Source organism: Diaporthe batatas, assembly GCF_019321695.1.
Source record: "Diaporthe batatas strain CRI 302-4 chromosome Unknown Contig00005, whole genome shotgun sequence".
In the NCBI taxonomy this organism is placed as follows: Eukaryota; Fungi; Ascomycota; class Sordariomycetes; order Diaporthales; family Diaporthaceae; genus Diaporthe; species Diaporthe batatas.
The window spans coordinates 1,938,280-1,960,250 of record NW_025408552.1 but is presented as its reverse complement, the minus strand read 5'-3'; the positions used below and the strand labels follow the sequence as shown (position 1 = coordinate 1,960,250).

At 54.9% G+C, this 21,971-nt stretch overlaps 6 protein-coding genes across 6 annotated transcripts; 4 read left to right on the top strand and 2 right to left on the bottom strand.

The window, feature by feature from the left end:
* Positions 1–613: 613 nt before the first annotated feature.
* KVR01_005258 (uncharacterized protein) lies at positions 614–1,083 on the bottom strand (the record flags this gene model as incomplete). The annotated part of the gene is made up of 2 exons (XM_044782703.1): positions 614–821; positions 893–1,083. 2 exons carry the CDS (start codon positions 1,081–1,083, stop codon positions 614–616), a joined length of 399 nt encoding a protein of 132 aa, XP_044645703.1.
* A 1,882-nt stretch (positions 1,084–2,965) lies between these two features.
* On the top strand, positions 2,966–4,092 carry KVR01_005585 (uncharacterized protein). Its single transcript, XM_044783252.1, has one exon. It carries the CDS (start codon positions 3,055–3,057, stop codon positions 3,946–3,948), a length of 894 nt encoding a protein of 297 aa, XP_044646030.1. The 5' UTR covers positions 2,966–3,054; the 3' UTR covers positions 3,949–4,092.
* Positions 4,093–7,455: 3,363 nt separating this feature from the next.
* Positions 7,456–10,862, top strand: KVR01_004993 (replication factor C subunit 2). The gene is made up of 2 exons (XM_044791663.1): positions 7,456–7,743; positions 7,820–10,862. Exons 1-2 carry the CDS (start codon positions 7,631–7,633, stop codon positions 8,847–8,849), a joined length of 1,143 nt encoding a protein of 380 aa, XP_044645438.1. The 5' UTR covers positions 7,456–7,630; the 3' UTR covers positions 8,850–10,862.
* On the bottom strand, positions 9,173–10,750 carry KVR01_005580 (uncharacterized protein; the record flags this gene model as incomplete). Its single annotated transcript, XM_044789533.1, has 1 exon — positions 9,173–10,750. One exon carries the CDS (start codon positions 10,748–10,750, stop codon positions 9,173–9,175), a length of 1,578 nt encoding a protein of 525 aa, XP_044646025.1.
* Positions 10,863–11,423: 561 nt separating the features above from the next.
* KVR01_005450 (ATP-dependent RNA helicase BRR2) lies at positions 11,424–18,056 on the top strand (the record flags this gene model as incomplete). The annotated part of the gene is made up of 1 exon (XM_044788534.1): positions 11,424–18,056. The coding sequence occupies one exon, from the start codon at positions 11,424–11,426 to the stop codon at positions 18,054–18,056; it is 6,633 nt and encodes a 2,210-aa protein (XP_044645895.1).
* A 1,241-nt stretch (positions 18,057–19,297) lies between these two features.
* Positions 19,298–21,363, top strand: KVR01_005167 (uncharacterized protein; the record flags this gene model as incomplete). Its single annotated transcript, XM_044791287.1, has 4 exons — positions 19,298–19,511; positions 19,606–20,083; positions 20,150–21,233; positions 21,325–21,363. The coding sequence occupies 4 exons, from the start codon at positions 19,298–19,300 to the stop codon at positions 21,361–21,363; spliced, it is 1,815 nt and encodes a 604-aa protein (XP_044645612.1).
* Positions 21,364–21,971: the final 608 nt, after the last annotated feature.

The following is a 21,971-nucleotide window of genomic DNA, read 5'->3' as shown; positions in this document are numbered from 1 at the left end:
ATCATCTTTTGTCCGACTTGTTAGGCATTCCTCGAGGCAAGCAGGGCAAGCGTATACCAGCACGGCTCATAGTACTCAAAGCCCCAAATATCAATAGTCCTGTCTTGTTCTGGCAGGCAGCTTCTTTTTTTGTTCGTACCTCAAGGGCCCATTAACGCTAACCTCTGCTAGAGGTGACTGACTGACTGACTGACTGACTGACTACCTTTGGGACGTCCTCGTCAGGTACAAATTTCAAGGATGACCTCTTCTAGATTAAATCCTAACAAGATCATGCTCTTCTGAAATGGGCCTCCTCTGGCATGGCATGCTCCGGGATGGAATACCTGTGGGCGACACCTTATTGAGCACGTCCGGGGAAAAGTCCCCTGTCTAGTAACACCAGATGCCAGCTCATGTTGCCGTAAGGTTGTGTAGGCCTTCCGGGATGGCGTTTACATCTGACTTTGCCATGAAGCATGCATTGTTTGTTTCACCAATAATACATCCAAGTGCGCCATGTCGCACTGGTTGTGTCACTGTCGACTTGGTGGAAGGGGGGGGGGGGGGAAACTGTCGAGGATTGGCTCAGCTGAAGGCCGCCCTTTCTATATGTTGAAGTGGGCCGTTTTGTTCATCCTGGAGAACGGGGCGACTGCGCTCCCAGCTCTGGCCTCCAGCCGGGCCTTGATGAGGTGGTCGAGTACGACTGGACGCTGCGAGAGGCAGATGAGCCGGCACAAGCTTGACGGTTTCTTCTCCTCGCTGCCGCGAGGTCCTCAGGATCCGGGCCGAGGCCGGATGGCTTTATTGCCTCCTCCGGTATTCTTGTTGGGGGGACGCTACATGAGATGTTAGCAAAGTTGTTTGTTGTTGGAGGCGGCAATTGCTCACAGCAAGAATAATTACATACTGCAGCTTCATGCTTGCGTCTGGGTCGCGGGGCAGGACTCCGTTGTTCTTGAACATATCCTTGCGGTGCTGCTCAAACGCTTGGCCTGATGGCTCACTCACCGCAACCCACGACTTGAATTGTGATAGCCACCGAGCCATGCCACTTTTCTTCTTGGCCTTGTCGGTGGATTGGCAGTTTTCGCGACTCATCTTCTGACTAAACAGGCGAACACGAGCCAGACTCCTGCAGCCCTTAGGTATAGAGGTTCTGCCTGCCTCGTCGATGATGAATTCAAATTTGTGTCTGCTCCGGGGCGGAAGTCCTGGTCATAGACTTGTAATCCCGGACCAGCCGGACAGAATCGACGGAACGATGAATTCTTTGAGGCCTGGAGCCGGAAATGTTCGCAGATTGCGACTGTCTTTGCTGCTCCCAGCCCCGTTCTCATTTCCGCCTACGCGGTGTTATGTGCAGTTCCCCGTGTCGGCGGGTAGAGTGAAGAAAAGATTCAATCTAGTGTGGGACATGAGCGTGAATATGTGTGTTGCCGCTCAGTATCTGCCTCTTTTCTCGGTACCTCGGTAGGGAGGGGCTGTAGGGTCACATCGCTGATAAACAGCCAGACTCGCGGTCCGCTAGACACGAGATTCTGCGACAAAGAAGTCCATTGTGGAGGAGGGGAAGGAATCGATGCCTAGGCAGTAACTAGAGAGGAGAGAAACTGGTGTGAATGATCCCAAGCCCGGAAGCTTGGGAAATGAGCGGGAGAGTACTGGATTAGTGGTGGACAAACATAGTTCCCCGCGAGAGAGCTTACTGCATAACATGTATACCTTGCCGCTATGGATTCTAGACCTTACGCCTCGTCGCGTGGCCGGAGAGGTTGCCCTGCAGCCTCCCGAGACCCGTCGTGAGACAACCTGGGAAGTTAGACTGCTCAACAAGAAAACAGCCCGATTTCCGAAGATACGACACGTGAGTGACCTCAGCACCCAACGTCGAGCCTCTGGTGTGATGTTGTGGACTAGTTGACTACGCCCATCAAACAAGCCGCACAACGGCAGCTTGAGAGATAGCCCCAGCTCAAGCGTTCTAGATTGCTATATGCCTCTCCCACGTTATAGGTAGGCCCTCTAGACATGGGCAGGGCAGCAACGCCCCTTTCTAGTAGTGCATGAACACTCGACTGCCTGGCTGCACAGGCTGACAGGCTTCTCTCTACCAACACCAACCATGTGCTGGGCGAGAACGAGGGAGCTCTGTCTTATTGGTCTTCCGTCTAGGTCAGTCCAGCTCGCGGTACAGAATAACTAGGTGTCGCGTGCTGGTCATCGACTGAAGCCGACGGTTTGGACCCCTGCCTGGGTCGCCCGCTGACCTGCGCTCCGCTGTGGGACCAAAGCCCGTACCTAGCTAGCGACCCACGCCCCGGTGTCCTGTTTGCTTGTGAGAAGTTGCTCCTTTGGTTCTGCGTATAAGCCTTGCATGCATGCATTGGGCCGGCGAACAGAAGAGCCTTGCAGGCCATGGCTTAGTGTACAACCGCACTTCAGTGGCACTCCAGTGGTCCAGCGTCGCCAACAAGAGCCAACGCCCCAGGAATCAGGATCCTCCCTCCATCCTGGGTCCGGCTCCTGTCCGGTCTGGGTTCCGGACGGGCCCGCTACTCCCTTGGCCTGGGTGGAAGCCGTCCACGGGTTCTGACCAGCTTTCTGGTTTGGCCCCGCCTTGCGTACCCCTTACCACCAACCCCGCTCTTTCCAGTCAGTGACCACCTGGGGGGTTTTCAGGGACGCACGATGCAAGAGAGGCCGGTGTGGTGTGTACACAACGGCAGTGAAGGGCGTACATACACAGTACATGGTCGAATATTTTGATCACGAATTGGGGGAGGGAGGCTTTGGAAGCGAGTTTGGTGTCTTTGCAGGACCCTTCCCTAGAATGTGAACCCCACCTTCCTGCAGCCCACCTGCATTGCATGGCTTACCATGGACAGACCCTTGCGTCCGCCGTGCCTTCCCTGCCGATCTGCACGTCAACCCCAAACTTATTAGACATCTCACTGCGGCTGCCTTACTAACTTATAGCTATAGCACCTCCACGTCGGGAACACGACTCTGGGCGGGACCTTGTTTCGTTTATCCATCCTCCGACAACCCACCGCCAACATCCCTCCGTACATGAGAATGGCAGGACAAAAACCACAGGCCACAACGCAGGGCGCCTCCCCTTCCAGGCCAGCAGAGCCGGCCGCGCCAGTCCCCGAGCCCCTCTCGCCTCAGTTCAGGCCCATCCACTCGACCACGCCCATCCCGCCACCAACCATCCCAACCTTCCACCGCCAGACTTTCACCCACAAGCAGCACCCCCCTCAGGTTGAGTCCGTCCCACAGCCCCCGCCCCCGCCACAGCCTGTCGACTTTAGCGAAAACGTGGACGTAATCGCCCTGGAGTCGGCCATCCTGCTCCTCCAGAGGCAGAAGCAGAAGGCCGAGGACGACATCCGCCAGTTGCAGCGCATCAAGAACGAGGCAGTCAGGAAACCTGCCGAGTTTGTCCAGGACTTGGCCAGTGGCAAAGTAGGGCAAGGGCCTCAGGTCGTGCAACCCGCAAGTCGCGATGCCGCTGATCATGGCAACTCGTCGTCGTCCTCAGACGACGAGGACGACGAGAGCGATGCTGAGATGGAGGGGCAAGACGGCGGGAGCGGGGAATCCAGCAGCGGCCTCAAGCCTTCACCGATGAAGGCGCCAGGGAAGGGAAAAGCAGCCGCGGTAGCGCCACAGCCACCAAGGCAGGAACCGCCGCCATGGACGAACCTGCCCACGCCGCAGGACGTGGTGCGCATGCCCGCCATCAACTGGTCAAAGTACGCCGTCGTGGGCGAGTCTCTCGAAAGGCTGCACCGGGAGCAGCTCACAAAACCCACGCTCGGCACGCCGGCCACCCTGGCGGCGGACGGCAAGGCCTACGAGTTCAAGGGCGGGCCGAACCCGGACGACGGCAAGAAGTCCGTCGGGATCGCCGCGCCGTACGATCCTTTACATGAAAAGGTTAAGAAGCCGCGGAAGTGAGGTGATGATTTCTGTGCATGGATTTGGTGTTTTATGAGACGCAAGATACCCAAGTAATAATCTCACTCGCTGCCTGGATAACCTGCTCCCGAGTCCCGAAGAGGGAGCCATGTGCCATGTGGTAATCTGATTACAGGTCTTGTGACTATCCTGCATTAATGGTGTAAATGCACGTTTCCTTGCCTGGTATTTGCAGACATGTTCAAATTTATCCAATCTACAATCTCACGTCGCAACATCGTCATCCACGCGCGGCACCAGCCCGCCTCGTTAGCATCCAGCATACTGAGAACCCGAGACAGTGTAAATGGTAAAATAAAAATTCTCCATGACACCAAGTAGGTCTCATACTAACTCTCCTCCTGCTCTTGTACTCTCGACGTTCGTCAGGTTAGGAGCGGGCCAAAGCATGCCGAAAAGCAACGCAGGTGTTGTCATTTAGGATTAGGTAAGGTCTACAGGTAATGTCAAGTTTACCACCACACTTGTTCACTCAATCATATTCTCCGATATTTTGCTCGCCTCGTTCACAATTTCTCGCGTCCATAACATCCTTACCCAGAGTGTTGGAATCAGAAGCCAGTAAATAAAGGGCCATACCTGCGTAGTGAACACGGGTCTGTACGTTTTCCACCACGATCCAACACGCAGTAAGTTCATTCATCACCGGCAAACATTCCTCAAAGCTGCTCTTCATACACACACACACACACACACACACACACACACACACACACACACACACACACACACACACACACACACACACACACACACACACACACACACACACACACACACATATATATATATAGAGAGAGACAGAGAGCCGGCCGGCCGAATTATACCGTACGGGATCTGGCCGGGAACCAGTTACCAAGGAGCTAGCAGAGACCAAGAATGGAGTTTACCCCACAAACTTAAAGCCGAAGAGAAGAACTATGTCCATAGAGCCAAACAAAATGCGTTTCTGTTGTTTAGCATGTATCACATCCTATCTCTCAGCGTCAAGATATACCACACTCTGGTCAAGTGGCATCTGTTACGTAATGTCAATTCCATTTGTGTATAGCACGACTACCCGGCCATGAAAAGGATGTGCTACCGACCCCCTTTTCCGAGGCCCAGTAAAGGTATCAAGTGTCAACCTCAATGTGAACCAGAACGCCACTGGCAAGCAAACCCTCCGAGGACGTGAATAGGCAGCCATCCGTAGAATGCCAACCGCTGAGAACCAAAAGGGGTGGGGAGATTAAATCAGTGCAAGTGTGGTTCCGTGGTAGTCCTGTTTGCCCCATCCGTGAGTATGCCTGACCGATCGTGTCCTGTCCCTAAACGCCTGACCGAGAACATTCCGTGGCCGCATAAACAAACCCTCGCCCAAACATGCAATAGGGTGTAGTGGCTTCGAACGAGTCACATCTAGAGTTCCAAGGACGCCTGCACCGACCGGCGCAGCCTCTGCTTGTACTGCTTTTTGTCCTGGGGGCTGCCCCAGAAGAGCTTAAAAGCTTCGGGATGAACGAGAGTGCGCGGGTCGTAGGGTGGGCGGTCCTCCTCCAGCATCTCGATGATCGCCTCGAGATGGGTCTTCATGTCCTCCCGGCGAGAGGGGCTCGAGTAGTAACAAGGGGTTCCGTCCGGCGCAATTCGGTGGTGGAATATTTTTGTCTCGAATTTGGCACGGGGCTGTTCCTCTGGGAATCGTGGGCTCAGGTGGATCGTGATGCGGAACAAACCGTCCTCCAAAGGAGTCATTGGCTTGCCGATGTATGTCAGCACCCAGACGAAGGGGTTGCCACCCTCCAGTTCTACATGGTGCGCGAGGCCATGCTGTTTGAAATGCTCCAGGACTTGTTCATACTGTCGGCGCAGATTGACAGTGACTGTTGCATCTTTGAACTCGGGTGACAACCCCTGAGCCGCCCATTGATTCGTCTCCTCGTCCAGAACTTTCTTGATGTTTCGCAACCGCCTTTCAAGCTCTGTGTAGTGGAATTTACCGTCCATGGTATTGCCCTGCCCCTCGAATGGCATCCTGACGAAGGCCTGGCCGTCCTTGACCTCCTCTTTGGCTTTGCGGATCGACTCGAGGTAGGACTCGTAGTACCAAAGGAACCGACGTTTGCACAGGTCCTTGAAAGGTTCAAAGGCTGCTCCGGAGTCCTCGAGGCCGTCCATGTCTACTTCGTAATCTTCCTTGTCTGTGTTGGAAGATGCAGCGACATTACCATCCGCACCGATGCCCAAGTACTCCTCTAGTCGCTGGATGACGGAAATTCGCAGGCTCTCATGACGGATCTAATGTCAGGCAGATATGGTCAATAGCTGCTCATCTGTAAAAATGGCTGAGGATTTAAGCACCTTTTGGACGTATTCCTTCTGATTCTTCTTGTCTTGGGCTTCGTTGGCATCTTCGAACCCCGGCTCGTTCTCGTAAGGGTTAGACGACATTAGGCTCTGGATCGAGAGCAGTATCGACTCGAGACCCTGAGCAGAAGACCACTCCTCACCACGCTCGCCACGCCATGTTCTGTAGCCACGTTCAGCATTTATACTAGGCGATCGAACGAGAAAGCAACATACCCGAGGATAGAGCTGTGGGCCAGAGGTTAGCCAAGGCATCTCCAGGAAGGGCTCTGGACTGGACTTACAGGCAGACACGTCCTTGTGCATAAATGTTTGGGTTGAACCGACACCGGCCACCATTGGTGGTGATTGCGTTGACGCTGGGTGACTTCCGAGGGTAGTCTGCGGCAGGAGAGGCATTAGATGATGGACGAGGATGGATGCACTTTGCAGCGGGACAAGCTGACCTTTGTTAAATTTGAATGTGAACTGGGTATGTTAGCCTTTGATCGGGAACAGGCCCGGAGGATGTGCATCTACAAACCTCGAAGAAGCCAAACTCGTAAGGTGTCTCGTGCGGACCGATGATCAGCGCCTTCACATTGCGTACGTCGACATCACGGCATGCGACGGCCAGAGCTGGAGACAAGTCAGTGACACGCGGCGAGCCAGATGCTTGGCACTTGTGCGCATACATAGATCGGAGTTCCTTTGGATGTCGCTCAACTCCTGAACCACGAGTTAGCATGATGTTGGTGGGCTGCAAACCGACGCAATTCACTGCTGAGCCAGCTGGTGTGACCCCGCAGTAAGGCGGGCGGACATGCCTTGGTTATCCTGATTATGGATTGATCCGCCATGGCGGGCAGTCCTCAAGGCGCGGGGAATGGAATGATTCGCATAGGACTGATGGGTAGTGATTCACTTGGGAGTCGAGATAGAGCAGTCGCCGGAGAAGTGGTGGATTTCACTTGGAATGCCAGAACTGGTCTGTTTCCCAAGGTTGGCGGAGAAGTTGCCTGCAGTTGTCCCGGACGGATGACTTTCAGCAGCGGCCCCAGGGCTAGTTAAGTGGGGAAGTACAAGGGACCTCCACCAGGTGCACTAGGTAAACGAGGCAGCGAGGCAGGTGTGGCAGGCAATTGAATGTGGGGATCCCTACAGTGGAGGGGACAAAGCAGTCAGACGCGTCGCAGCCGACAAGACGCGTAAATGGGTTTCCTTTGGACTTCAGGCCTCACCTCTTTGACGCAGTCATCTTCCTGCTAGGCCGTTTCCCCTCTTTTGACGATCCAAAAGGCCAGATTGGCACACACACGGACAAAAGTCTAGCATGGCCAGCTTTTTCGACATCAAAGCCAGGAAGGCTGCTGCAGCCAACGGCGCAGGCAAACAGGACAAGAAGACGCCAGACACGCCTCGAGCGCAGCCCTGGGTGGAGAAATAGTACGTCCACGATCGTGCCCTCACTTGCTTTGCTTGCCGTATGTGATGCCTATTCCTAACTGTGCGCAAATTTCAGTCGTCCAAAGAGCCTCAGCGATGTCACCGCCCAAGACCACACAATCACCGTCCTGCAGCGGACGCTGCAGGCATCCAACCTCCCTCACATGCTCTTCTACGGCCCGCCCGGTACTGGAAAGACGTCCACGATCCTTGCTCTCGCCAAGGAGCTTTATGGTCCTGAGTTCGTGAAGCAGCGTGTTCTCGAGCTCAACGCTTCTGACGAGCGCGGCATCTCCATCGTGCGGGAGAAGGTCAAAGACTTCGCGCGTATGCAGTTGACCAACCCACCCGCGGGCTACAAATCACGTTATCCGTGCCCACCCTTCAAGATAATCATTCTGGACGAGGCCGACAGCATGACACAGGATGCCCAGAGCGCGCTTCGCCGGACGATGGAAACATACAGCAAGATCACGCGGTTCTGTCTGATCTGCAACTACGTGACGCGCATAATCGACCCCCTGGCAAGTCGTTGCAGCAAATTCCGCTTCAAGAGCTTGGACCAGGGCAATGCGAAGAAGAGGCTGGAAGATATCGCCGAGAAGGAGGGCGTTCAGCTAGACGATGGGGCTGTGGATGCGCTCATCAAGTGCAGCGAGGGTGACCTGCGGAAAGCCATCACGTTTTTGCAAAGCGCGGCGCGGCTGGTAGGCGCAGTCGCGACCAAGGGTGATGCTGATGGTGATAGCATGGAGGTGGATAAGAAGCCGGTCACTGTGAAAATTGTTGAGGACATTGCTGGCGTGATACCCAACGACACTATCGACAGGCTGGTGAGGGCAATCAAGCCAAGCTCGTCTGCAGAGGCTTATGCATCCGTGTCAAAGGCCGTTGAAGACATGGTCGCGGATGGGTGGAGCGCTGGCCAGGTGGTGACTCAGCTCTACCAGGCAATCATTTCCGACGAGACGGTTCCGGATATCCAGAAGAACCAAATTGTCATGGTCTTCTCTGAGGTCGACAAGCGCCTGGTCGATGGTGCTGACGAACACCTCTCGATACTCGATCTGTCACTCCGCATATCCAATATCATGGCTGGGCGGTAGGAGCGGAAGCGGATGACCACGGACTGAGAAGCCATCCTTCAAGACGATGGGTATCGGGGGCTTGAGGGCAGGTCTAAATTGGAGATCGCATTGGGCAGCATGAGCTACTAGCGAACATTCACGAGCGGCCGACATACAGGATTGCGGCAAGCAGGCGTGACATCGCTCTGAAATCGAGGGGCGGATGGACGTGGACGGGAACAGTTACTTGAGTGGCTAGAGAGCTAGGGAATCGGCTCGGACGGGGAATAGGAAAAGCACGGCGTTTCAAAGGATGGTAATACAATGGCTATTTATGGAGCTGAGTACTAGATGATGCGCAACTACAGAAGCTTTCGTGGGGAGTCTTCGGCATTGATCAGCCCGACACTACCATCCAATGTCGACCAGATATCTTCCTTCTCTTTGACCAAGTTGCTCTTGTTTTTGGTAAATGCTTTCGATGTTGGCACTTTGCGTGGGGAGGAAGATTCTGCTAACCAGATGTCGTCTATTGTTGTATCCTCGTCGGTCATGGGCTCGCCTCCGGTGATCGTATTTCGACCTAGCAGCTGGTCGATTTCCCCTAGTGACCTCGTGGACTTTTCGAGAGCGACCTGTCCTTGCTCGATCTTCTCCGCTACAGCCTCAAGTGTCGCAAGCTTTGCTGTGTCCGCTGCTGAAACCCACGGCTGCACGCGTTCTGAGACTCTGTCGACGTGATTGCTGGATGAGCCGGTCTCCAGACCAGTCCTACCCCTCGCAGCGGCTGGAATGGAATGTTCGGGTATCAGCTGGCTTTCTTCGGACAGACGGTCCAAAGCCCGTATGGTTTCTTCTGTTTGTCTCGCGAAGACTGTATTTATGTGTGATTTCTGGGCAATGTAGTTCCTCTGAGCCTGGCCAACTTGCACCAGGCCCTCGATATAAGGCGTGATGAGATGTGTCGCCGGGGTTGTGCGCGCGACCTCGGGTTGAGCACCAGACGTGGTCCTTGAAGGGGACTCCATCTCCACGGGTTTTGTTCGCTGTTGGACCAGCTCGATGAGAGCCTTGCGCGCTGCGACGTATTTGGCGTATTTTCCCTTGACGACGGAAAGCTGCTCATTCACATGAACCCTGTCCGCCGTAGGTTGTTGTTTCCCACCCGGTTCATTGTGCTCCGTCTCATCGAGGTGCGAAGCCTTACTTAGCTCTGCCTCCATCCAGCTGATGAGCTCGTTCCGAGTCGCACTCAACGCCGCAAGCTTCGAACTGTCGGTGATTGTGTCGCGCGTTGCTGTGGAGCGAGACCTTACATCCTCCAGCAATTGTTCTTCCTTCTTTAGCAGTAGCTTGGACCTCAGCACCGCCTTCTCCAAGCGATCGACGAGGGCTTTCAGGTCGGGTTTGGCTGGCCCATTGTTGACAGAAAAGCCGCTGACCACGGTTTTGGGTACATCTGGCAAGCGGTGACCATCCTTGAATATTTCCTCTGGCCGCACAAACTCTGGCGCTGCAGCCGGCTTTCGGCCCAGGGCCTCCATGTATCTCTCGACAGCCTGGAGACGTGCCTGCTTTCTCTCGAGCTTGATGGAGGTGACATGCTCTTCCAGCCGGTTAGCGGTACTAATTCCTCTCGTAGTAGAAGATCTGCCTTCCTGTACCGCTTGCCTGACTACCTCCTGGTCTTGCTTGGCCTTGATGTTGGCATGAAGTGCCTTCAGATAATCCCTCTGAATGCCACGGACGCCAGCTGTCGAGTTGATGATGCAGTCTGGCCCTGGCAAGGCCAGAGACCCGGGCTGAGGACCATTCTCATAAGCTGAGAGAAGGTGCAGGGCGAGCACCCGTCGGATATGCGACACCTCTTCACGCGTCCGAACGTAAGGCTCTAGCGCCGCCTGGATGCTTTCGACTGTTTCGGGGGCGCTGGGACACATGCTTCAGGAAGGGTTTTTTTTTTAGACCAAGATCTCATGGAATAGTTCGAGAGCGAGGTTCATGACGTAGCGCATCGGGTGCAATTCTTCGTTTGAGTGCGCAGTGTGTTTGCTTTGCACATGAAGACTGATGGGCTCAGGCAGGCGACAGCCCCTGTGCGAGGGGTGGTGCACCTGTGGTGCGTCTAGTGGTGCGTCTAGTGGTGCGTCTAGTGGGAAAGACCCCGGTCGACCGGTGCATGAAAATTAACACTTTTGCGACCACTCTCATTCTGCACTTCGTCAACACAGCATCCGGACTTCACTTTCAACCCACTCGCAACAAACGCCAGCCTCCCCTCGCCCTGGTGAGCGTTTGGAGATCCAATTTGACGCTTTCCTACTGGCGTTGTAATGAGATAATCGACACTTCCTGTGACCACCAGGTCCTCGCCGCCACCGTGGCACTCGTGACGCCTCTGTGTCTATAACCCAAACACGCTGCTACGGCCAGCCTGCTGCCTGCCAAATATTCGATCTCCTTGCACAACCCTTCTCCCCGCCACCAACACGAAGCTTGCACGACGGCTCTGATCACTACAAGCATCACTGTTTGCAGCACAAAAAAAAAGGCATAATCTGTGACCAGCTGGGCGCCGAACCTTTTGGTCAATAGAGAACACGAATCGCCAATATGTCGGGCGACAACTACCAACGCGATGTGTCGCAGTACAAGTACTCGGCGATGTCCAACCTGGTTCTCCAGGCGGACCGTCGATTTGTTACGCGCCGGACAGATGAGGCCACAGGGGACCCAGAGTCTTTGGCCGGCCGTCTCTCGATACAGGAGATGGGCGCGCGTGTTGCTCGGGATGCGGCGCCGAAACAGAGGAAATCCCACATTCCCGCGGTGGAAAGAGGCTCAGTGCGGGAAGGCGAGGACATCCCGCGGCAACAAAAGAAGAAGGGCGCAGATCCATCAAGAGGCGGCGGCATTCTGTCTGGCGCTGACGCCCTGGTCGAGGGTATCCGATACCGACCGAGAACCCAGGCGACGCGAGCGACTTTCGACTTCATATTAACCATCGTGGCCAAGAATTTGGGCGAAGTGTCCCAAGAAGTGGTGAGCAGTGCCGCCGACGCCGTATTGGAGTATCTGAAGGACGAGGATGTAAAGGACTTCGACAAGAAGAAGCAAATTGACGATCTCCTCGGAGCGTCTCTAAGTCCGAAGGAGTTCAATGAGCTGGTCAACCTCGGCAAGAAAATCACGGATTACGATGCGGAGGATGAGGATGAAGAGATGGACGGTGCTGACGACGACCAAGAGATCGACGAGCGCCAGGGTGTTGCCGTCGCCTTCGAAGAGGACGATGAGGACGCAGATGGCATCGTCAACGAAGTTCGAGACGAGTCATCAGAAGACGAGGATGACGACGAGGATCGTCCAGGGCTCGACGAGGAAGCTGGGGCAGCAGGTGCCGCAGATGAAAAGGATGGTGACGAGGCCGGCCTGGCTGACGGCGACGCCATGGTCATCGAATCAGCCCCGGCGGGGAAAGCTCAGAAGAAGACCCAAGAGACGAACTACATCCCTGCTTTCAAGATAGATGCATTCTGGCTGCAACGACAAATAGGCCGGCTGTACCCAGATGCCCATATACAACACGACAAGACGATACAGGCCCTACGCATCCTGTCAGGCGAGCCAGACGAGGAAGGCGGCGAAGAAAAACAGCTCCGAGAGATTGAAAACGATCTCATGGGATTATTCGACTGGGACCACCATGAGATTGTACAACAACTCATTTCGAACAGGGAAAAGGTCGTTTGGCTCACCAGAATCGCTCGAGCAGAGAATGCCCAGGCTCGTGAGACGCTGGAGCGCGAAATGGTCTCTGAAGGCTTGCAGTGGATTCTCGACGAACTTCACGGAAAGACTGGCGAGGAGAAGAAGGGAAAACTGGAGATCAAGATGGACCTGGACCAGCCTGAACACAAACAGGCGCCGGAGCCGGAGCACCCAGAGGGCCAGCTCATAGGCGGTCTCCAACCCAAGAAGCTCATCAACTTGGATAACCTCGTCTTCGATCAGGGGAATCACTTGATGACGAATCCGAAGGTGCGACTTCCAGAGGGATCTACTAAACGGGCGGGTAAGGGCTATGAAGAGATACACGTTCCGCCGCCCAAAAAGCGAAGTGACCCAAGCGACAACCTGATACCCATCTCCGAGATCCCGGAATGGGCACGCGAGCCTTTCAAATCGGTCAAATCCCTCAACAAAATCCAATCCAAATGCTTCCCGTCAGCCTTTGAAGACGACGGTAACATGCTTGTCTGCGCTCCTACAGGATCCGGGAAAACCAACGTTGCGTTCTTGGCAATGCTGCGAGAAATCGGCAAGCATCGTGATCCAGAGACGGGAGACATCGACTTGGACTCGTTCAAGATTGTCAGCATCGCGCCTCTGAAGGCTCTGGTCCAAGAACAAGTTGGTAACTTCGGCAGCCGCTTGGCTCCTTATGGCATCAAAGTGTCCGAATTGACTGGCGATCGTCAACTCACTAAGCAACAAATTGCCGAGACTCAAATCATCGTCACCACGCCGGAGAAGTGGGATGTGATCACTCGCAAGGCGACCGACACGTCCTACACAAACCTTGTACGCTTGATCTGCATCGACGAGATCCATCTTCTTCATGATGACCGTGGGCCCGTCCTGGAAAGCATCGTGTCCCGCACAATTCGAAAGACGGAGCAGACTGGAGAACCCGTGAGAATCATTGGTCTATCCGCGACACTGCCAAACTACAAAGACGTCGCCAGCTTCCTTCGAGTCGATCCGCAGAAAGGCATGTTTCATTTTGATGGATCATACAGGCCTTGCCCTTTGCGTCAAGAATTCATCGGCGTGACCGAAAGGAAGGCGATCAAGCAGCTGAAGGTCATGAACGACGTCACCTACAACAAAGTGCTGGAGCATGTGGGCAAGAATCGCAACCAGATGCTTATCTTCGTGCATTCGCGCAAGGAGACCGCGAAAACTGCCCGCTACATTCGTGACAAGGCGCTGGAGATGGACACCATCAACCAGATCCTCAAGAGCGACGTCGGAAGCCGAGAGGTCCTGCAGGTCACGGCGGATGGAGCGACCGACAAGGATCTCAAAGATATCTTACCCTACGGCTTTGGTATCCATCACGCAGGTATGAGTAGAGCTGACAGGACCGACGTGGAAGAGCTTTTCGAGGGTGGGCACATTCAGGTGCTTGTCTGCACAGCCACCCTTGCCTGGGGCGTTAATCTACCTGCACACACGGTCATTATCAAAGGGACGCAGGTTTACTCTCCAGAGAAAGGTAGCTGGGTCGAGCTCAGCCCACAAGATGTCCTTCAGATGCTGGGTCGTGCTGGACGGCCCCAGTATGACACATTCGGTGAAGGCATCATCATCACCACCCAGACTGAGATGCAATATTATCTTTCGCTCATGAATCAACAATTGCCTATCGAAAGTCAGCTGGTAAGCCGTCTGGTCGACAACTTGAACGCGGAGGTTGTTCTGGGCAATGTGCGCTCTCGGGACGAGGGTGTGGACTGGCTTGGCTACACATATCTCTTCGTGAGGATGTTGAGATCGCCGGGACTTTACAGCGTTGGCGTCGAATACGAGGATGACGAGGGTTTGGAGCAGAAACGGGTTGATCTAATTCATTCTGCCGCCCACGTCCTCCGCAAGGCGAACCTCATCAAATACGACGAGAAGAGCGGGCGCATGCAAGCAACTGAACTGGGCCGCATTGCCTCGCACTACTATATCACATACGGATCCATGGAGACCTACAATACACACATACAGCCGTCTATCACCAACATCGAACTCTTCCGAGTATTCGCCCTCAGCGCTGAGTTTAAATACATTCCCGTCCGCCAAGAAGAGAAGCTCGAGCTAGCCAAGTTGCTGGGACGGGTCCCGATACCTGTCAAGGAGAGCATTGAAGAGCCGCACTGCAAGATCAATGTACTTCTGCAGGCGTACATCTCTCGTCTTAAGCTCGACGGCTTGGCTCTGATGGCCGACATGGTGTACGTGACGCAGTCCGCAGGACGTATTCTGAGAGCCATCTTCGAGATTGCACTGAAGAAAGGCTGGTCCTCTGTGGCGAAGACGGCTTTGAATCTGTGCAAGATGGCAGAGAAACGAATGTGGCCCACGATGACACCATTGCGCCAATTCCCGAGTTGCCCGAGGGACATCGTGCAAAAGGCAGAGAGGACTGAAGTTCCATGGAGCAACTTCTTTGATCTGGATCCGCCTCGCATGGGCGAGCTCTTGGGAATGCCAAAGGCTGGCAGAACAGTCGTCGGGCTTGTGAACAAATTCCCTCGAGTTGAGGTTCAGGCTCAGATCCAGCCGCTGACACGGTCCATGCTTCGCGTTGAACTCACCATTTCCCCCAATTTCGAATGGGATGAAGACATACACGGTCTTGCTGAGAGCTTCTGGATTCTGGTCGAGGACTGCGATGGTGAAGAGATTCTTTTCCACGACACATTCCTTCTACGCAAAGATTACGCCGAATCAGAAACAAGCGAGCACATCGTGGAGTTTACAGTGCCGATCACTGAACCGATGCCTCCCAACTACTTCATTTCCGTTATCTCTGACAGATGGATGCATTCCGAAACACGTATCGCAGTCTCTTTCCAGAAACTCATCCTTCCCGAGAAGTTTCCACCTCATACAGAACTTCTTGATCTGCAGCCTCTACCACCCTCAGCCCTCAAGAACAAGGAGTACACAGCTCTGTATCCTCAATGGGAGTACTTCAACAAAGTCCAGACGCAGACTTTCAACACCCTGTACACCACAGACAACAATGTTTTCGTAGGTGCACCTACAGGGAGCGGCAAGACTGTGTGTGCAGAGTTTTCCCTGCTACATCTCTGGTCTAAGCCCGACGCGGGTCGCGCCGTGTACATTGCCCCCTTCCAGGAGCTGGTGGACATTCGGCTTCGGGATTGGCAGAAGCGCCTGTCTGGGCTCAAAGGCGGCAAAGACATCATGAAGTTGACTGGTGAAACGGTAGCCGATATCAAGATCTTGGACGCCGCAGATCTGGTTCTTGCGACTCCGACTCAGTGGGACGTCCTCTCCAGGCAATGGAAGCGTAGAAAAACCGTGCAGACTGTCGAGCTCTTCATTGCGGATGAGTTGCAGCTACTCGGTGCCTCCATGGGCTACGTGTACGAGACCATCGTCTCCAGGATGCACTACATCCGGACTCAGACTGAGTTGCCAATGAGGATTGTCGGTCTTGGTGTGTCCCTTGCTAATGCAAGAGACATTGGAGAGTGGATTGGAGCGAAGGCGCACGACATCTACAATTTCAGTCCGCACGTACGCCCCGTACCACTGGAGCTTCATATCCAGAGCTACACAATCCCCCATTTCCCTTCACTCATGTTGGCGATGGCGCGGCCGACCTACCTTGCTATCACTCAAATGTCCCCAGACAAACCTGCGCTGGTTTTTGTTCCCTCCAGGAAACAAACGCGTGCGACCACTCGAGACATTCTCACCGCTTGCTTGGCCGAAGACGACGAGGATAGGTTCCTTCATGTCGAAGTGGAGCAGATCCAACCGCTCTTGGAGCGTGTCAGTGAAGAAGCACTTGCTGAGGCATTGTCCCATGGCGTCGGTTACTACCATGAAGCTCTCAGCACCGATGACAAACGAATTGTCAAATACCTGTACGACAACGGGGCCATACAAGTCCTGGTGGCATCGCGTGATGTGTGCTGGGAGCTTGATTGCACTGCGCATCTTGTCGTCGTGATGGGTACGCAGTACTTTGAAGGTCGTGAGCACCGCTATGTGGATTATCCTATGACGGACGTGCTGCAAATGTTTGGCAAAGCTCTGAAGTCTTCGAAGGATGGCCGCGGGCGCGGAGTTCTGATGCTCCCCGGCGTGAAGAGGGAGTACTACAAGAAGTTCCTCAACGAGGCTCTGCCGGTCGAGTCACACCTGCACTCATACTTGCACGATGCTTTTGTTACGGAGATCAGCACTCGCATGATAGAATCTGGCGACGACGCAATAGCGTGGATGACATTCACATACTTCTACCGGCGTCTCCTGGCCAATCCTAGCTTCTACAGCTTGACCAACACCACCGAGGATGGGCTTAGTCAATACCTCTCCGACCTCGTTGAAACAACACTGAGAGAGCTGGACGAGTCAAAGATCATCGAGTTTGATGAGGAAGACGGTTCGGTAATGCCTCAGAACGCTGCCATGATTGGTGCCTATTACAACATCTCCTACATCACCATGCAGACGTTTCTACTCTCGCTCAGCGCCCGTACGAAGCTCAAGGGCATCCTCGAAATCGTCACCTCAGCCACCGAGTTTGAGGCAATACAAATCAGAAGACACGAGGATAGCCTGCTTCGTCGTATCTATGACCGTGTGCCTGTCAAGATGGCACAGCCGGACTATGATTCACCTCACTTCAGGGCATTTGTATTGCTGCAAGCCCACTTCTCCAGGATGCAACTTCCGATTGACCTGATGAAGGACCAGGAAACGATCGTCTCCAAGGTCGTGAGCCTCCTCAGCGCGACGGTCGATATCCTCTCGTCAGACGGGCATCTGAACGCCATGAACGCCATGGAAATGTCTCAGATGGTGGTTCAGGCGATGTGGGACCGCGACAGCCCACTGAAGCAGATCCCCCACTTCACGCCGGACGTCGTAAAGGCGGCAAACAGCTTCGGAGTCAAGGATGTCTTCGACTTCATGGAAGCAATGAATCCCGAGGAGAACCCCCAGTACGGCGAGCTGGTCAAGGCCATGGGTCTTTCACAGAAGCAACTGGAGGATGCGGCCAAGTTCACCAATGAGAAGTATCCGGACGTGTCGTTGGAGTTCGATGTTGAAGACCCTGAGAACCTCCGTGCTGGCGAGGCTTCTTATCTCAACATCAGAATCGAGCGTGAGATTGAAGAAGACGATGAGGTTGACCCCGTGGTTCATGCGCCGTTCTACCCTGGAAGGAAGTTGGAGAACTGGTGGCTTGTGGTGGGCGAGGAGAGCACCAAGACGCTCTTAGCAATCAAGCGCGTGACAGTTGGCCGCAAGTTGAATGTCAAGCTGGAGTTCACGGTGCCGACCCCTGGGGAGCACGAACTCAAGCTTTTCTTGATGAGCGATTGCTACATCGGAGTCGACCAGGAGCCTAGTTTCAATGTGACGGTGGCGGAAAGCATGGAAGTTGATGAAGATGAGGACGAGGACGAGGACGAGGAGGACGAGTAAGGGCGACTGACGAACGGAACAGAAAGCCGAATGGGCAGCGAGTTGTCGCCTACCCAAAGACTGAAGAGCCGGAAGGATTATCAGATTGAGGAGAACCGTAGGCAAGTATCACAACGAAAAGCCAGTTATTTTGAAAGGTGTTTTACATTCCGTGTCGCTCGTGACCGCCGCCGCAGTGTTCACACGACTGCGTGCCCGTCAGTGGGCCGCCTGGACTGCTACCACATCACCTACCCCCCCCCCCCCCCGGTTTGCCTCAACGCGGGGTCTACGATCTGCCAGTCTCTGTCCGTTTGACTGAGAGCATGTGGAAAAGTTGGGCCTAATGGAGAGGACAGGCGATACGAACCTGTGCACAGGCCGTGGTGGGCAAGGACGAGGGGAATGACGAAGCTGATCTCAGAGGAGACGCGGTGTGTGGGTCGCGCTGGTGTGTGAATGGAGGCGTCGATGGCGGTGATGCCCTGTGTGGAGGGCATTCACGGTGCCAGGCGGTGCTGGTGTGCTTTGACGGGAGGATGGGCGATGAAAGGCTGCCCTGTAGGAGGTTATGCAAAGAGAGGGTGGCTGATAAGACGTTGCACTATACGAGGTTGTCCTATAGGAGGCTGTCGAGTGGCCTGGGCCACGAAATGGACGGAGTGGCGTGGAAGGGGGCGCGAGGAGGAAGCTCGGGCGTCAGGCAGGCTTTGCTGAGGGCAGGGTGTGTGACACCTTGGTCAGGGCCGTTAGATAGGATTTCGCAAGCTCGAGAGAGGCAGGTACCCACCCGCCAACGCCCAGCACCGCGAACCCCAGCTCGTACTTGGGCAATTCAAGCTGGACACAGAGCGCGCGGCCGTCTCCAGCCTTCCGTTTCCTGCTCCCTCGCCCTCCGTCCACCTGGATTCCTCTGTGTCTGTCTCCGCCTCCCGCCTCCCATTGACTTTCGTCAGCCAAAGTTCTGCGCCGCCTTCCTGCCATCGAACCGTCGCCCAACTTTTCGTCTCCAACTTTCAACTCCACAAAGATAGACCGGACCAGCACCGACACTGCTCGTCCACTGTCACCATCTCCTTCCCTCTTCCCACCGCATCATCTTGGCGGCTTCCCGTGCACCCTTGTCATCAACTTGCATCAATTTTTCCATCCCCACCCATCCTCAACGCGAATAACGCGTGCATTCACGTCGGTTCACATCGACCCCCGGGCATTGTTTCCCCCAACGCGCCGAGGCATCACGTCGCCCAACCATCTTCAATATGTCTGACGAGGGCAGTGCGCAACCTGTTGCTGCGCCTACAGCGGAGGCCAACAGTGCAGCTGACGGCGCCACTGTTGACACCAAGGTGCCCGACGCGCCTGTCTCTGCAGCTGCTGAGGCAAACGCCGAGGCCCCCAATCCCGCAGGGGACAAGGCAAATACGGAAGCTGCCGAGCCAGCTAAGGAGGACGAGGCATCCAAACAAGCTGAAGGTAAGGAAAGCCCGTGTCGTCTTCGCCTGTTCCTGAATATGCACCAACCCCTCGTCAATGCGATCGTCTGCTGACCACCCCATCGAACTCATAGATTCAAGCAAAGCCCCAGCCGAGAAACCCGCTGAAGACGGCGACGTTGAGATGAAGGACGCCCCAGACGCGACGAACTCCCCTCCCGCCGAGGGAGCTCCTACCGAGGACAAGACAGAGCACGCCGCCGCCGGAGAGGACGCCAGCGCAGCCGCGACCAAGACCAAGACCCCCGCTCGGAGGAAGTCCACTGCTGGCGCAGACAGCGCCAAGGGAAAGAAGCTCAACAAGAAGGGTTCTCGAGCTGCTATAACACACATCGATGCTCAGCCCGGCCAGCACTTCTTCATCAAGCTCAAGGGCTACCCGCAGTGGCCATGCATCATTTGCGATGAGGACATGCTGCCCCACGCACTTATCAAGACGCGACCTGTCAGTGCCATGCGAACTGATGGGACCTACCGTGAGGACTTCGCCGATGGTGGCAAGCGCGCTGCCGACCGGACATTTCCCATCATGTACCTCGCGACCAACGAATTGTGAGAAACTCCTACTTTGCGAAGTGATCTCAATCGTTTAGGGTCTAGACTAACTTTGGCATACAGTGGTTGGGTCTCGAACAAGGACTTGGTTGATCTCGACTCCGACAAGGTATCTGACCTGATCACCCCGAAGATGCGCAAGGATCTCCAATTGGCCCACGAAATCGCCGCCGAAGGGCACAACCTGGAGTACTACAAGGACCTGTTGCAGCAATTCCAGGAGGAGCTCATTGAGAAGCAAAAGGCCGCCGAGGCCAAGGCCGCCGCCGCTGCGACGCCGAAGAAGTCCAAGAAGCAGGCCAAATCATCTGCCGACGTCGAGGACGTCGAGATGGAAGATGTCGATGACGAGCCACCCACAACCAAGGCGAAGAAATCGGAGAAGAAGCGCAAAAACACCGAGGACTCCGAGACACCCCAGCGCTCCGAATCCGTGAAGAAGCCCAAGATCAAGCTCACTAATAATGCGACGCCGAAGACTGCCAATGGCGCCACGCCCAAGTCCGCCAAGGCCGGTGGTGAGGCGAAGACCAAGAAGGCAAAGAAGCCCGCTAAGGAAGCCGACGAGGAAGAGAAGGCGCAGTCTCCCAAGGAGCCCGAGATGAGCGCTGAAGACCGCTTCGAGCGCAAGAAGAAGGAGGTCCTGTTCCTTCGCCACAAGCTCCAGAAGGGTCTTCTGACTCGAGACCAGCTGCCCAAGGAGGACGAGGTTAAAGTGCTCTCGGACTACTTGGTGAAGCTTGAGCAGTTCCCCGATCTCGAGACCGAGATCATCCGGGCTACCAAGATCAACAAGGTGCTGAAGGCCATGCTGAAGCTGGACTCGATTCCCAAGGAGGAGGAGTTCAATTTCAAGCCCCGGTCGCAAGCCCTGCTCGAGAAGTGGAACAAGCTCTTGCAGGAGGAGGGCCCTACTTCTGCAGCACCTGAGGAAACCAATGGAGTAAACGGTCACTCTGAGGCCCCAGTCAAAGAGGAAGCTAAGACGGGCGCCAATGGTGTCGCGAAGGCCGAGACTGAGGACTCCGAGACCAAGGCTGAGGCTCCGGAGGAGAGCAAGGCCGAGGTCAAGGAGCAAGGGAAGAAGGATACGCAGGAGGATGAAAAGGAAGAGGCTGCGCCAGAGGAAAAGCCAGCTACTGAAGAGGTGTGAACTCCCTTGCTCTACATACATGTCTTCCCGCTCGATCGTCCGACAAAGGTTTACTGGGTACGCAGGAAGCTAACGTTCGCAACAGAATGCCAAGTCTTCTGCAGCTGTTGAGGCTACAGCGTGAGGGCTGGCATGCCCAACAATGAAGAGTGGGTTCCGGTGAATTACGCCATTGATCTGGGACTGAGACCACGGTGTTGATTGTAAAATAAGTACCTGCGTTCTTTGCTTTACAATGCGAAAGGGGCCACGGTTGAGGTGGGCTGGTGTTCTCGGGAGTGCGGTCATTCCCCTACAGTTCTAGGCCGGGCAAGACCGGGATACGTTTTGTCTTGACGAAACTTGGAGGGAGCGTTGTCCCTAGCGCGAGAACAAATTGGGTTGGACGGTTGAGTGGGAGCGGGCGGACTGCAGAGAACAATCACGGTTTCTTCTGCAAGACCTAGAACGACAACCTGGCAGGCAGCAAGCTGCCGAGAAAGGAGGGTGCCGCTTTTTGTTAGAGGCGCAAGGCATCATCTTTTTGCGAGCAAGAAAAAAAGGCCGTGAATTCATTGGGATAATGCAGTTAGCTCAGCTGGTACCAAGAACGAATCAAATGACAGAACAAAACAACAGTCCAAACAGAGAAAGACTGTGTCTGAAGGGCTCGTGACTTTGGTACTACCGGTGTGCCGGCCCCCCCAAAGTTGACGAAAAGTACGGAAGCAGATTCTTACGTAACATACGCCT

Excerpts from the sequence above, each read along its gene's own strand:
- KVR01_004993 (XM_044791663.1), top strand. The coding sequence starts at position 7,631 with ATGGCCAGCTTTTTCGACATCAAAGCCAGGAAGGCTGCTGCAGCCAAC. Across the intron at positions 7,744-7,819 it reads CAGCCCTGGGTGGAGAAATA|TCGTCCAAAGAGCCTCAGCG; the intron begins GTACGTCCACGA and ends CGCAAATTTCAG.
- KVR01_005585 (XM_044783252.1), top strand. The coding sequence starts at position 3,055 with ATGAGAATGGCAGGACAAAAACCACAGGCCACAACGCAGGGCGCCTCC.